This window comes from Mesoplodon densirostris, chromosome 2 (assembly GCF_025265405.1).
Source record: "Mesoplodon densirostris isolate mMesDen1 chromosome 2, mMesDen1 primary haplotype, whole genome shotgun sequence".
NCBI lineage: Eukaryota > Metazoa > Chordata > Mammalia > Artiodactyla > Ziphiidae > Mesoplodon > Mesoplodon densirostris.
In genome coordinates, this window is record NC_082662.1 from 21,342,270 (window position 1) to 21,357,243 (window position 14,974).

A 14,974-nucleotide genomic window follows, 5' to 3' on the forward strand; every position below is an offset into this window, starting at 1 on the left:
AAAGGAACGGATGGCCTGGGTCCAAATCCAGGCTGAGGTGTGGGGGGAATTGAATCAAGTTACCTAAGCTCCCTGGGCCTCCATTTCCTCATCTGGAAAATGGGGATAATAATAGTATCTCCCTCGAAGCCCTCACAAGAGAGGATTAAATAAGCTAATGCACTGGCACTCAGAGCCATGCGTGGCACATACTAAGTATAATATGAATGTTAGCTAATGTTAGCTATTATTGTTCTTCAATATTGCATCCGCAGTGCCTGGCCCAAAACCTGGCCCATATTTAGTACTCATTAAGTATTTGCTGGATGAATGAATGAGTGAGTCCAGGCACAGAGGATGAAGAAATGGCATGAGAACCTAGAGGAGCTCCGTAACCCAGCCAGAGGATAGTTAGGGAAACTTCCTACAGGAAGGGAGCCCTGGGCTGATCCCTGTAGGGTGAGGAGGAGTTAGCAGAGGAGGTGAAAGGCAGGAGCAGCATGAGCAACGGCCCCTCTTCGCGGGACAGAATCCGATGCGTGCAGGAAAGTCAGCCCCTCACCTAGTGACTGACCCTGTAGTGCAAAGAGGTCAGATTCCCCCTCTGTTGGCCATTTTGAGGACTTTCTTGGGTGTATGAACTGTGCCCCACCCCAGACTGGCTGCCCACTGAGGGGATAACATTCCCATGGTGGTTCTCTCATCAGATCAGCGGGCCTCTGAGATCAGAGGAAGTCGAGAAGGCAGGAGGCTGCCACTTGTTGAGGGACACCCACAGGGTAGGCCTAGCTTTGACCAGGCTACTGTCTCATGGCAGATGTTATTATTGCCTTCCTAGAGAAGAGGGGGCAGGGGCCCAACATCATCCAGCCAGTAAGAGACAGAAGCAGAGGGGGCTTCCCTGGGGGCGCAGTCGTTGAGAGTCCGCCTGCCGATGCAGGGGACATGGGTTCGTGCCCCGGTCTGGGAAGATCCCACAGGCCGCGGAGCGGCTGGGCCCGTGAGCCATGGCCGCTGGGCCTGCGCGTCCGGAGCCTGTGCTCCGGCAACGAGAGAGGCCACAACAGTGAGAGGCCCGTGTACCACAAAAAAAAAAAAAAAAAAAAAAAAATAGATAGAAGCAGAGTCCACTCCAGGTCTGCCTGGCTCCCTGTGGCTGCCCTCGTCAGACTGGGGCTTCTGGCAGCCAGAGTCTCTCTCTCTCATCATTTCAGCGATTCCTCAGTGGGTGACATCACCCATTCCTGACTTCCCTTGTAGAGCACAGACCCAAGAACTGAGCGGGGGGAAACCCTCAGTGGGGTGTGGACTAATGGAGAGTCAGTTCACCCTCAGAAAGAACTCCCCATATGAACTGGAGTAAGCATCCGGTCCTACAGACCCTTCCCCCAGAGCTCCAGGCAAGGGCTGACCTGTGCACCTGAGTGCAAGGTGCCACGAACGGGCCTGAAAAAGCTGGAGCTAGAGCCTCCCTGGTGGCGCAGTGGTTGGAAGTCCGCCTGCCGATGCAGGGGATGTGGGTTCGTGCCCCGGTCCAGGAGGATCCCACATGCCGCGGAGCGGCTGGGCCCGTGAGCCATGGCCGCTGGGCCTGCGCGTCCGGAGCCTGTGCTCCGCGGCGGGAGAGGCGACAGCAGTGAGAGGCCCACGTACCGCAAAAAAAAAAAAAGCTGGAGCTGGAGCTGGATAGGACTGGTGGAGGGTGAGGGCAGGGCAGCTGAAGGAAGAGGGAGCAATCCTGGGAATAGCTGGGAGCACCTTGCCCAATACCAGCCCCCCAGCCCCTTGACACCTCACGCATCTCATCATGATGGAAGGGGTTAAGTGGAGAGCCTGCCTACCAGCCAGGAGCGAATCCCCCATCTGTGGTGACCAGTGGGAGGCTCTAAGGACTCAGGTCAGGAGCTCCGGGTTCAAATTCCCACCCTGCCACTCCTTCGTTGGGTCACCTTATAAGATACCATCCCCTCTCTGAGCTTCACTTTCCTCATCCATAGGAAACAACAGTGATAAACTTTGGCCTTGGAAGGTTGATGTGAGAATTCAGAGACAGCGGTTGTCAGAGCTCAAGGCCAACTGTGAGGTGTGGGCCCTGGGGGTTATTACGAATAGCAATCCAGAAAACGGGTTTGGAAGGGGTTAAGTGGAGACCTTGCCTCCCAGCCAGGAGCGAATCAGGGCTGGCAGGGGAGGAGCCAGGCTGCCGCTAGGAAAGAGATCTAGACTGGCCAGATGCTGCCCTGAGAGGGGACGCAAGATACCAGCGGGGCTTGGGGACCATGGGGCAGGGGCTTGGCATGGGGTCCCTGGCCTCTGCACCCTGGTAGCTCCAAGCCGGAGGGTGCAGGACCAGCTACTAGCGTTGGAGGGAGGAGGGGCCGAGCCGCCTGAGCCAGGACAGTGGGAGGGTGGGAGAGGACCAGGACCCAGAGCCCTCCCAGCCCCCCAGGTAGGGGCCACTGGCTGCACTCAGGCCTTGACCTCAGCTGACTCTGAGAGCCCACATGGGATGCAGGGTCTAATTTAAGCACCAGCTGCAGGGCCCACAGCCCAGGAGTGCCTGCTAGTGGGCACAGGTGTGGCCAGGCTGCTCAGGGGCTGCTCAGGCAGGGGGAGGATTGGGGAGACCAGCCCTGCTTCCACCCAGCCCTGCACCCCGGCCAAGCCGCCTCCTGTGGGAACCCTCATGGGCCCCCCATGGCCTGGCAGACGGCCCTCCTCTCCGTTGAGGCCAAGGTCAGGGGGTGCAGCCAGGAGGGCAGAAGGACACTGCCTTGCAGTCTGGACAGGGGTTGCATCAGCCTGAGCAGCGCCAGGGGAAGGGGGCCCTGCTGGGAGGGCAAAGGCTGGCTTGGTTGTCCAAAGGCCGAGGAAGCAGAGTCCTGACCGCAGGAAGGCAGGGCCAGAGAGCTGGGTCCTACCTGGCCTCCCGGTGCCTGGCCTGTGACTTGCTGTTTGATCTTACGCAGGCAGCCTGCCCTCGATGGGCCTCAGTCTTCCCATCTGTATGATGAGGGTGCTGACCTAGAAGGTGGATCCCAGTCCCAGAGGCCTACACTCAGGCCCCTGCTTCTCTTGCTTCCTGCAGCCCTGGCTGTGGGTGGCCACATGCAGTCATGGAGACGGAAGTCCCTCTGGCTCGCACTGTTGGCCTCCTGGCTCCTCGTCCTGCTGGGACTCTTCCCCCTTCTCCGCCTGGCAGTGCCCACCAGACCCCGGGCAGGAACCCCCCAAGGCTGGCCCCGCTGGCTGGACGCAGAGCTCCTGCAGAGTTTCGCCAAGCCTGGGGAGCTCCTGGAAGATGGCCCTCAACCTCCTCAAGCCCTCCGTGGTGACAGCTGCAACTGGGGAGCTTGCTTTGACACCTCGAAATGCAGAGGTGGTGGTCTCAAGGTATTCGTGTACCCAGCGGCTGGACCCGTCTCTGAGACTCACCGCAGGATCCTGGCTTCCATCGAGGGCTCCCGCTACCACACGCTCAGCGCTGCCGAGGCCTGCCTCCTCCTTCTCCTCAGCCCGGACACCCCCACTGGAGAGTGTGACCCGGTGCCCCCGCAGTGGGATGGGGGCAGGAACCATCTGGTCCTCAGTCTCCATCCAGCCCCTTGTTCCCGGACCTTCCAGCTGGGACAGGCGATGGTGGCCGAGGCCAGTCCCACAGTGGACACCTTCCGGCCCGGCTTTGACGTGGCCCTCCCACTTCTCCCTGAAGCCCACCCGTTGCGAGGTGGGGCACCTGGCCAGCTGCAGCAACACAGTCCTCGACCCGGGGTGGCCCTGCTAGCCCTGGCAGAGGACAGGGGCAGGTGGCACGTGGCAGGCACCGACTTCTCTGCCTGCCCCTGGGATGGGCACTGTGAGCAGGACCGTGGACCCAAGCAGTAAGTGGAGCTTTCCCCTTGGGGGCTGGATGGGAAGGGTATGTGATGGTAGCGAGCCCAGGGGCCAGGGTAGAGGGCAGGATTGAGATGGGCAAACGTAGGCCTCAGCTGCAGCAGGAGGGAATCAGGCTAGACCGCAGAGAACACTACCACCGAGATGGTGATTTGCTGCAAGAGGTGTCCAAGGAAGGTTTTGGAATTCTTCCTTGGGGATCTTTAAAAGCATAAAACATGACTCACTCCTATTCTTCTTCTTTTATTCCAATCCTTCCTTCCCTAATATTTTATTTAACATACAACTCTATAGTGCTTACTATGTGCTAAGCACTTTTTATAAATGATTATAATAAAATAATACTAATCTTTATCTTTGAAGTGTTGGTGTACCAGACACAAAAGCTCAGGTTGAGTAACTTGTCTGAGGCCACCCAGCCAGAAAGAACACAGCCAGTGTTTTAATCCAGGATTGCCTGGCTCCAAAGCCTTCAGCCTTAGAATTCTGTGTTTTAAGCAAGAGTTTATGATCAATCCTGTCAAATGCCTCAGAGCCATGGTCACAGGTGGAAGCTGCTCCTATGTCGAGTTTCCGGGATTAACCTCTCAAGGTAACAGGCTTTGGTTATAGCAAATACGAATTAAGTCAGACCTACAGAAGAATTCCTACCAGTGAGAGTGCCTGAATATATACAAGAGGCATGGGGACCCTTGGGGACAGGGAGAGCTCACTTGGAAACTTGTCTCTACCTGGGCTAGTTGTGGTGACACACCTCAGGTGGTAAAGCAGTTAACGCCTAAGCACCCTAACCCCTCTGCAACCCCCAGGAGGCCAGCAGTATCCAAAGTGTGGCTGGGCAGACTGGAGGTGGAACCTGTCACTCTAGAATCCTTCCCTTGTCCCCTGTCTCAAGTATCTCCCTATTCTTTGCTAGAACAACATGGCTTATTCTGAGCTCCACTTCCCTCCCAGGAATTCTTCAGGTGGACAAGCTCCATTTTTGCCTCTGCTTGGGGCTTCTGGGGCTTTTATCAGCCACAGGGCTCTTGTGGGAATGGAATCTCTCTACCTCCTGAAGGCACATGGCCTCCAGGGAGCCCCGCAGCCAGGGGTAGGAGCAGAACGGCCCCTCAGTCCCCATGACCCTTCTGATAGGACCCATCCCTAGCAGGCATCCTCGGCAATCACCCGAAAAGCTGCGGATCCCGTCAGGTACCTCAAACTCCAAACTCAGACAGAGCTCACCTTTGGTGACAAGGTTCTCTGCTCACCTTGCCTGGCCTTACTTCTGATTAGGCACTTAGCTATTCTTGGTTACAGGAAGTTCTTCTTTCAGCTGACTTTAGTTACAGCTAAATGCAGTCAGTTACTGGTGAATATGAAAGTTATTTTAGCCTGAACTTCTTTGAGAAACTGAAACTTGGGGAGTGCACACAATAGGTAGGTGCTCACTAAATGTTTACTGATTGAATCCAAACTGGCCAGAACTGGCCAACGTTTTCTAATAGGCATGGGCCACCCTCTGAGTAGCGTTTTTGATAAGTGTATTTCCAAGGTGTGATGCCAGACAGCCTCTAACTGTCCTCTGAATTTCAAGCTTTTCTGTCTTTGGCCTCAACCCACCTGCAGGCGACAGGACTTGTAATCTCTGGAGTAGCTGGAGCCTCAGTTTCCCTGACGTGCCAGGCAGCTGCCTGAGCAGCCAGTCAAGTATAGGGACAGAGAGAGAGGGAGGCCCACAGCCACAGGCCAGCGCCCGGAAGGTGGCCTGAATAAACAAGTGCTGGCCAGAGAAAGAGGCGATTCAGGTCCCTGCCACCGTCCCACATTCACTCCGCTGGGGGAAGGGGGGAGGGGAGAAAGTGGACATCTGGGGAGAGCCTGCTCCGCCGCTTTACATAATTCATGGCTAATCCTCTCGAGCACCCTTCAAGGGAGGTGTTATGATCCGCATTTCAGGGAACAGGAAACTGAGGCTCAGAGACGTGGAGGCAGCCAGCCAAGGGCCTTGGTGACAAGCTCCCGCGGTTCACCACAGCCTCCCTCACTGCTCCGATCAGGCGCTCAGAAGCAGCAGAGCTGGGATTAAACCACGCTTCTGGCTCCAAAGCCCATATTTTTCCACCTTCGCTGAACAGTCTCATATTGCTTTAGAATAAGCCTCCACCCGTTTAAATTGTTATTTATTTATCTTTATGAATAGGGAATTCATTCACATGGTACAAAATTCCAAGGGCACAAAAGGGTATACAGTAAAAACTCCCTCCCACCCCGGTCTCCAGCCACCCAGTTTTCCCTCCTGGAGCCAACTACCCTTTCCAGTTTCTCTTGTGTCTCTTCTGAAGTACTCTGGGTGTATATAAACATGTGTATATGCTCTCCCCTGCTTTTGGGGGTTTTTTACATAAATTTAATGCATGTTTTAAGGTCCCCTGGCCTGTCGCCACTGGGCACACGAGGTGCAGTGCCTAGGGCCCATGATACTTTAGGGGCCCATGAAAATGTTCTCATTTCTTTGAAAATCAGAAGAAAAAAGTGAACTTCTAAATAGAAGAAAGTGCTTTCATATATAATATTAGTATGTTCATTTTTATACCAACACACTTATCGAATATAATTTTTATAATATTTTTATGGCTGAGGGACTGCAAAGGCCAAAGTACGCAGGGCACTGGAAGTCGCAATGCAGCCCTGCCTGCGGCCATGGGTGGAGTCACCTTGACAGCAGCCTTGGACACTGAGGCCCCAAGTCCATGCCAAGCACTTTACAGGGTCACAGCACACACACACACACACACACACACACACACACACACACACGGAGGTGCTCGTCTAGCCTCTGATGGGGAGCTCACCACCTCCCAAGGCCACCCACTGGCTATTCTCAGCCAGCTCCATTACTAGAATTTGTGCCGAAACTGACCTTTCAGACATTTAGTCCATTGGTCCTGGGTCTCTCCTCTGTTGCACACTGAGCATTCATTCATTTAGCCCCCAGTGAGTGCCCATACTCTGCCAGGTGCCCTGCTAGACCCTGGGGACACTGGATGAGGGAGGCACAGCCTCAGCCCTCAAGCAGCTTAGTCTTATTAGAGAGACAGACAAGTCACTGGTGTGACACACATTGTTAAGCAGAGAGAGGGTGGGCAAGCTGCCTGCCCAGCTCCTCTACTTCAGAGCTGTGTGACCTCTTTAGGCCTCAGTTTCCTCATCTGTAAAATGGAATATTAACAGCACATACCTCCCATCTCTTAGGGTTGCTGTGAGAATGAAGTGAGTCAATGCACGTAAAGCACCTAGAACAAAGGACATGCTCAGTAAAGTTTAGCTTGGCTCGTTACTATTGCAGTGCACATAAGGGCTGTGGGAGCAGAGAGGAGGGAGCCATCTCTGGAGAGACCAAGGAAAGCTTCCCAGAGTTGGTGATATTTGAACTTTATACATTAAGACCAAGTAGGAGGAATTCTTCAGGCTGCAAGGCAGGAAGGGGTGCTCCAGGCTGAAAGAGAAGGAGGTACAAAGACACAGAGGGAACAGTAGTCGTTAACGAGGACCGACTGATACAGTTTATTCAGCAGGCTTTCTGGCTCTGGGTTCTCTGAAGCCTTAAACTTAAGGGTTTTCAGTCCCTTAGGGCTTTACTGGGGGAGGAGGAGAGGGCTGTGGCTGACTGGTGCTGTGGCTCTCAATGAGGTGGAGGGTGTCCTGTTTTTAACTTGTAGCTTCTTCCAGAAGCCAGGTGGGACACCTGAGCATCGGGCAAAGAAGGCAGGGTCCTCTGGGAGACCCCTGGGCAGCAGGTCTGGGGCGGTTCAGATAACCTGGGGCCAGGAGTTAGCACACCTTGGTTCTAGTTCCAGCTCTCCCTCAGCCCTTTCTGAGACCCTGAGCCCGTCCTCGGGTCTCTCTGAGACTCAATCTCCCCATCTGTTCAATGAGGGTTGGTCCAGAGGCTAAGTACTCCTAGGATTGCTTCTTGAAGGTTCAGACTCAGGACCAGATAGGCTGTAGCTGAGGAGGGTCCTGGGACCCTCTAGGCCCTATTCAACAGTCCCACTCTGAGCAGGCCTGTGAGCCCTGGAGTCCTGTACACACACACACACACACACACACACACCCCATAGCCAGGTCATGGGCACTCCTTCCCTGGCTGGGCAGCTCCAGGGTGGTGGCTCTGAGGAGGCTGTGACTCCTACCCCTCCCCCCAACAGGCACACACAGCCTGAGTGTGGCCCTGGGGCTGGTGGGGGGAGGTGGGAGGAACAGAGGAGGCCTGTCCTCTGGGCAAGGGGGCCTCTGGGCAGCGGCTTCCTGTGTGGCTCCAGGCTGTGGGCCCAGCCCACCTCCTGACAGAAGAGCCTTTCACGGGCCTGGGCTCTGAGGATGGGGAGAGGGCAGGGCGTGGAGGCCACTCAGGTGAGGGCCGCCCAGAAGTCTGCACGAGGCCAAGAGGTGGGAGGGCAAACGCGTGCTTGCCCAAGTCAGACCAGCCTTGGAAACGTCAGCTCCCACCACCTCCCATTTTGCAAACGAGGGAACCAAGGTCCTAAGAAGAGAAGGGAGGTGTCTAATACCACCAAGGGCAGCGGCACAGCTAGAGCTGCTACTCCAGCTGTGGGCGAGGGGCAGTGTATGGCTGGGCGCGTGCAAGAGTGTCTGTTAACGTATGAGAACATGGTGGTGGGTTGGTACATTGTGAATTTGGGATTGTTAGTGTGGAGGGCTGGGGGGCTGTCAGGGGAGTCAGGGGGGTGACGGGCAGCTGGCTCAGGTCTCCTGGGTGCAGGGCCCCTTCCTGTGCTCCTTAGGACCCACCCTGGGGCAACGCTACCCAATGCCACCTTCTGCCTCATCCCTGGCCGCAGTCCTGGTGTCTTGCACTTCCTTCAAGCCCTGCAGGTACAACCCCAACTTGGGCATCCCCCATCCCTGTCCCCCTACACTCCTGAGCTGGAAGGGCAGTCTGGACCCAGGCCAATGGGAAGGGCCGGTGAGCTGCCCACTCCTTTACTCTGGGACTCAGATGTGCCTACAGCCATATTCACTGCACCCTCTGCAGAACAGCCCCCCCAAAAAACCCCCACTTTTCTCTCCTCTGTACCCCTTGCCCCCAATGCAGCAGTTGCTGACTTGGAAAAGGGAGGAGGGGTGAGTGTGTGCAGGGTGGGACTGGGCTCCCCAGTGACCTCCCTACCCCCCCAGGCTGGCTGCATCCCTGTGCTTCTCAGCCCTCGCTGGGAGCTGCCCTTCTCTGAGGTCATCGACTGGACCAAGGCGGCCATTGTAGCTGACGAGAGGCTCCCACTTCAGGTAGCTCAGGGCCCTACCAATGGGGTGGGGACTAGACCCGGGACATGGGAGGACCCCGGGATCCCGGCCCCCAGGCTGGTCTCGGTCCTCATTCTTATCCCCCATCTGTGTATATTGATGATTTTGCACCCAGCCCCAAGCCTCTGGGGTTCTGAGAGCAAGAACTCAGCCTCTTTCAGCCTCAGTTTCCCCATCTGTACAATGGGATAAGGTAGACCAGATGACCTCCATGGGTTCAACCCCACTGGTCCATGACTGATTAAATACCTAGTTTAAAGGAAAGCTACAAAAAATCCAAAATCTGAGTGCCTACATGGAGCTTGGGGTGGGGAAGCAAAATGCAGAGTGACTCTTCCATCTGATGAAACTCATTTTGCTCAGCTCTGAAAAACATATGCATGAGCCTTGAACCCCCTGAGAGGTGAGAATGGTGTAAGAAGTTAACAGGAATAGCCTTCATTCACTGAGCCTCTACAATGTGCTAAGCCCTTAATATGTATCATCTAATTTAATCCTCACAATCACCCTACGAGGCAAGTACCATTATTGTTCCCACTTTACGGATGAGGAAACAGACTCAGACAGATTAAGTAGCTCATCCACAGTCACACGGTTCCTAAGTGGCATTTAAACTCAGCTCTGTGTGACCCTTGAACTCTTGATTGCTAAGTTACCTAGGATTTTGCCAAGGCTGGCAGCTGCCAACCCACCTGGAGAAATGTGGGGAGCGGGCTTCTGCTTCCCAGACCTCCAACCTAGGTTGTCCCCACCCTAGGGTGAGTCAGGGCCTGCCAGGGCCCCATGCCTTCTCCTTTGCTCCCTCTGTGCCCCAGGTCCTGACTGCCCTCCAGGAGATGCCCCTCACACGGGTCCTTGCCCTGCGTCAGCAGACCCAGTTTCTCTGGGATGCCTACTTCTCCTCAGTGGAGAAGGTCATCCATACCGCTCTGGAGGTGAGGGAGGTTCACCTGACGGGGGCTCTGGTGTTTGGCTCTGTGTCATCCCTGCCCCTCTCCATGTCCCTCTCTTCGGACACCTCCTCTGCCCTGGTGTTTGGGCTTCCCCCTTGAAGATGCTTCTGGGATGAATCAGAGACTTGGCTCGGAGCTCTTGAATGAGTTCCTTCTCCAGTCTTGGCCTCAGTATCCCCATCTGTAGCAGACAGATTTCAAAGCATGTGCCAACTCCAGCTGATGGGCATTGGTTGCCTGGGGCGTATGCTGGGAGGGATTCTGGGTCCGGAAAAAATGTCATGACCTGTTAGGGGTAGCTGCCATGAGTGAAGACAGCATCACTGAGTGACCCCCTACCCTGGACTTCTGAACCTTTCTGTCCCCAGCGATCTGGTGTTGCAGATGCTGCCTTCCCCAGATTCCTGAAGGGGGAGGTGTGGGGCTGCACCAGGTCCTCACTTCCTCAGACCCCGCCCATGGCCACACTGGCCGCTCCCTCTGCACAGCTTTCTCTCATTTCACAGATTATTCAGGACCGGATCTTTGGAGCCTCTGCTCACCCCTCGCTACTGTGGAACAGCCCCCCAGGGGCAATCCTGGCCCTGCCCACTTTCTCCCCAAGCCCCTCGGACTTCCCCTTCTACCACCTACAACAGGGTATGCCCTAGGGATGGGGCAACTTGAAGTCCCCTCATCGACTCTCCCCAAGTCTCTGCCTCAGCCTCAACCATAGAGCCCCACCAAGCCCCTCCCCAAATCTCCCACATCTTTTCTGGCTCCCCAAGTCCCCAACTCAGGTCATTCTCGGGGGGTTCTGTCCCCTCCCGCCCTAATAGCCTGTGTCTCATTCCTCCAGGCTCTCGTCCTCTGGGCAGGTTCAGCGCCCTGATTTGGGGGGGGGCTCCAGGCCAGCCCCCCCTGAAGCTCATCCAGGCTGTGGCAGGCTCCCAGCACTGTGCCCAGGTCTGCCCCCTGGCCAGCTGGGGTGCCGGGATCCAGGATGGGGGCAAAACAGGGCAGAGCCCTTGAAGACATCTGGACGCCAAGGATTACACATTCTGGGGGGAGGCACGGGAAGGATTTTCAAGTACCATTGCTGCCTTCCTCTTTCAGTCCCAAGTTTCTAGTTCCTTTCCCCCACCTCTGTCCCCCCTTCCCTCATGGAAACTGACAAAGCCACCTGAAAAACATACATGCTATTCGTTTATTCATCCAGCCTTTTCTGAGCACCCTGGGCTTGATGCTGAGGATGCAGAGAAAAAGTAGGAAAGGATTCTGCCCCAGATTCATATTCAGTTAGCACTTCCCAGCACACAGGCTGTCAAATATCATTTCCAGAGAAGCCAGATAGGCTCTTGAGAGTACTTGGAAAGGAGACAAGCAGTTAGCTCAGCCAGGGTGCAGATGGATCAGCTTCAAAGATGGGACATTTGAACTGGGCTGGGAATGATAAAGGAGCAGGAGGAAGAGAATGAAAACCTTTGAGAGAAGATGGGGATGGGGCATGGGGTCAGGGCCCAGGCTAGGTGCGACTTGAGTTCTAATGCTACAGGTAGCTAGCTTCATGTCACTGGAATTCATGCTTTCCGGAAGCTCAGAGGCAAAAACAGGGCAGTCATGAAAGGACCTGGGCTCTAACTAAACTCCTCCCAAACTCACATATACAGCTGCTCTTCCAAACTTCTTCCACCCTGAGAAAGATTACTCCTGGGACACCCCGCACACACCCTGGCCTTCTGACCCAGACTTCAGGAACATCCCCCTTTCCTTCCAGATCTTGGTTCTCTGGAGCAGTAAGAAGCCACCCCCAACCAGGTGGCCCAAGACAGCAGTGCCCTTGACAGTCATTGATGGGCACAGGAAGGTGAGAGATGGGGGAGGGATGTCGAAGGGTGGGCTCACCCCCGGAAACCTGAGATCTGGGGAGGACATACACAGTGTGACTTACTTGGGCCTGAGCCAAAGCTGGACTTCAAGTTGGGCCTGGAGAAATCAGACCATGGGTTTCAGCTGCAGGCCTAATAGGAATGATTCTCTTCCATCCCTGGCCCTTGTGAACTGTGCTTCCGGAGAACTGGGGTTTTGTGTGATGAAGGAAGGCAGAGAGAGTACATCGCTGTCCCGGGTAAGGGATAGAGGGGAAACCTGGGCAGGTGGCAGCATTTGGGGTGGGGGTGAAGGGGTGGCTTCCAAGAACCTGGGTTGGTGTGGCACACCTGCTTGCCTGTGCCGTTCTGGGAAAGTCCCTTCATCTCTCCGGACCTGTTTCTTTCAAACGAAGGATGTTTGACAACCCTTCCAGGGTCGAGGTGAACATCTAGTGTGACAATAGAGGGATCCTGAAATGTCAAAACTGGAAGGGCCCTAGACACCAATGGCCCCATTTTACCAAAGGGCAAATTGAACTCCAGAGAGGGAAAATGAGGTCCTCAGGTCCGAGTTCCGGGCAGACTTGCTGTTTTCACTGCTCTTCCTTGTACACCATGTCTGCAGGGGCTCCTGCTTAGCAGGTGTGCAGATACTCATTATGGGAGCCTGGGGAGGGGTCCTACGGCTGAGTGGCCCTCCACTCCCTCCCCCTGCAGGTCAGTGACCGCTTCTTCCCGTACAGTGCCATCAGCACCGATGCCATCCTCAGCCTGGATGCCCATAGCAGTCTTTCCACAAGTGAGGTGAGGACTCCCGAGAGGAGCCCTGGCAGCCCTCAGACCCCGGGAGCTGGGATGACCAGAGATCAAGAAGTCCAGCCTCCTGCTTTAGGAGTTTTCAGCTCCTAGCTGCAAAAGCACTGTTTCTACCTCCCAGTTGGGAAAGTTCCCCTAAGCATCCCCTGGAAATTTTCTAGCTCCCTTCTCCTCTCCCCCGAGTCCCCTCAGCCAGGCTGGCCTTGCCTCCATGTCTCGGGAGGCTCCTGGCTGGGCAGGAAGTCCTTCCTCACACCTTACTTAACTATCTCCCCAGGTGGACTTCGCTTTTGTGGTGTGGCAGAGCTTCCCGGAGCGGATGGTCGGCTTTCTGACGTGGAGCCACTTCTGGGATGAAGCCCGGGGTGGCTGGGGCTACACTGCCAAAAGGACCAACGAATTCTCCATGGTTCTCACCTCGGCTGCCTTCTACCATAGGTACACACGCCAGCCCCGGCGCTGGGCTCAGAGGGCCAGAGAACCCTCCTTTGAACCAGGAGCAGGGTGGCGTGGGAGTGGACCCAGCGGTCAGCCGAGAGCTCAGAGATCCAGGTTCAAGGCCATTTCCCAGGGCTGTGACGGGCAAGTCTCCTCACCTCTCTTGAGGTTCAGTTTACTTGTCTGTAACGTGTATTCACCTCACAGGGCTGGTATGATCATCAAATAACAAAAATACATGAAGTCCTTGGCGCACAGATAGTCAACAAATGGCAGCTAGTTGTATTTTAAGTAGAGCCATGCAGAGGATATGGACAGTGTTTGGATTTGGGGGTGGGTGAATCCACAGCCTTCCTGAAGCTGGTCTTTGGCCTGCCATGTCTGATGGCCTTGGAACTAGCTGATCCTCCCCTCATTCTGGCTCTGAGTTCAGACTTCAGAGCCCAGGGAAGGGGGCCCCAAGGAGCAGTGAGGGAGGGGGCAGGGGGTTCACCGTTGGCTGCAGACAAGCCACAGAGCACAGAGTAGTGGAGAGTGGTGCATACTTGGGGTGGGAGCTCTCTGAGGCAGCCAGGGCTCAGCAGAAAAGGGAGCAGGACTTTCACAAGAAGCTTAGGAATTGGGGTCAAAGGGAGAGGAAGGTCAGGAGGGAGAAGAATGGGGCCTGGGGTGGGGGTGGATTCGGCTGCAGCCTCTCCCACTCCTCCCTCCTTACCCAGGTATTACCACACCCTCTTCACCCACTCCCTGCCCAAGGCTCTGAGGACCCTGGCAGATGAGGCACCCACCTGTGTGGATGTCCTGATGAACTTCCTAGTAGCATCTGTCACCAAGTTGCCCCCTATCAAGGTGCCCTATGGGATGTGGCATCAGGAGGCCAGGCCTCCTCCACTGGTGAGGATCTAAGGGCGTGGTCGGCACTGGGCCCCGGCTGGGGAAGGGATTCCCGTTCCAACCCTAACCCTTTTCGCTGCACGAGGCGGGGGTAGGATGGGGTTCCGAGGACAGAGAAGCCCTCCAACGCATTTCTCCCCGCCCCCCTTAGGAGCCTGGGGGTCCGGGGCTCAGGCAGGAGCCGCAGCCCGCAGCCCAGAACTGCATCAACCAGATGGCGGCAGGGTTCGGCCACATGCCCCTGATATCTTCTCGCCTCCGTCTGGACCCAGTGCTCTTCAAGGACCCGGTGTCCGTGCTGCGTAAGAAGTATCGCAGCCTGGAGAAGCCCTAGGAGGGACTAGCTGAGACCCCGGCCCGGCTCCCACCGGTCGCTGCAACTGCCTCGGGGGAGGGGGGAGGCTCCGCCTCCTCCCTTGCGGTATCTGGAGACCCAATCAAGGCTGCCATTTAGCCAGCACGGCAGTACCCGATTGGCCAACCACCGCCTCGCCCCCTGCCCCCGAGCCTAGCCGCTAGTGGCAGTTCCCACGTCGCTGGCTCTGAGACCCTTCCTCTGCCTTCGCAGACCCCTTGCCTGGAATGCCTTTCTCGGTTTCTCTGCCGAGCCGACATCTACTTCTCTTTCAGATCCTCGCCTCCTCCACGAACCTGCCTGACCCCCACCCCCGCCCCGGATCCTCTGCGCTTTCACAGCCGGGTGTGTCCCTTAGTCCCGACGCTATTCATGCTGCCTCTTAAGGTACACCGTCAGGCCCCAGGACTGACCCGGGAGTCCCGGGAGGGCAGTGCCGTGTCCTCGTCTCTCTGGCCTGACAGGTGCGCCACAAATATTTGACG

At 56.0% G+C, this 14,974-nt stretch overlaps 1 protein-coding gene across 1 annotated transcript; it reads left to right on the top strand.

The window, feature by feature from the left end:
• The first annotated feature begins 3,087 nt into the window (after positions 1–3,087).
• On the top strand, positions 3,088–14,468 carry EXTL1 (exostosin like glycosyltransferase 1). The gene is made up of 11 exons (XM_060081058.1): positions 3,088–3,860; positions 8,664–8,754; positions 9,058–9,165; positions 9,999–10,118; positions 10,643–10,775; positions 10,975–11,081; positions 11,893–11,982; positions 12,704–12,790; positions 13,080–13,240; positions 13,960–14,134; positions 14,286–14,468. Exons 1-11 carry the CDS (start codon positions 3,088–3,090, stop codon positions 14,466–14,468), a joined length of 2,028 nt encoding a protein of 675 aa, XP_059937041.1.
• The last annotated feature ends 506 nt before the right edge of the window (positions 14,469–14,974 follow it).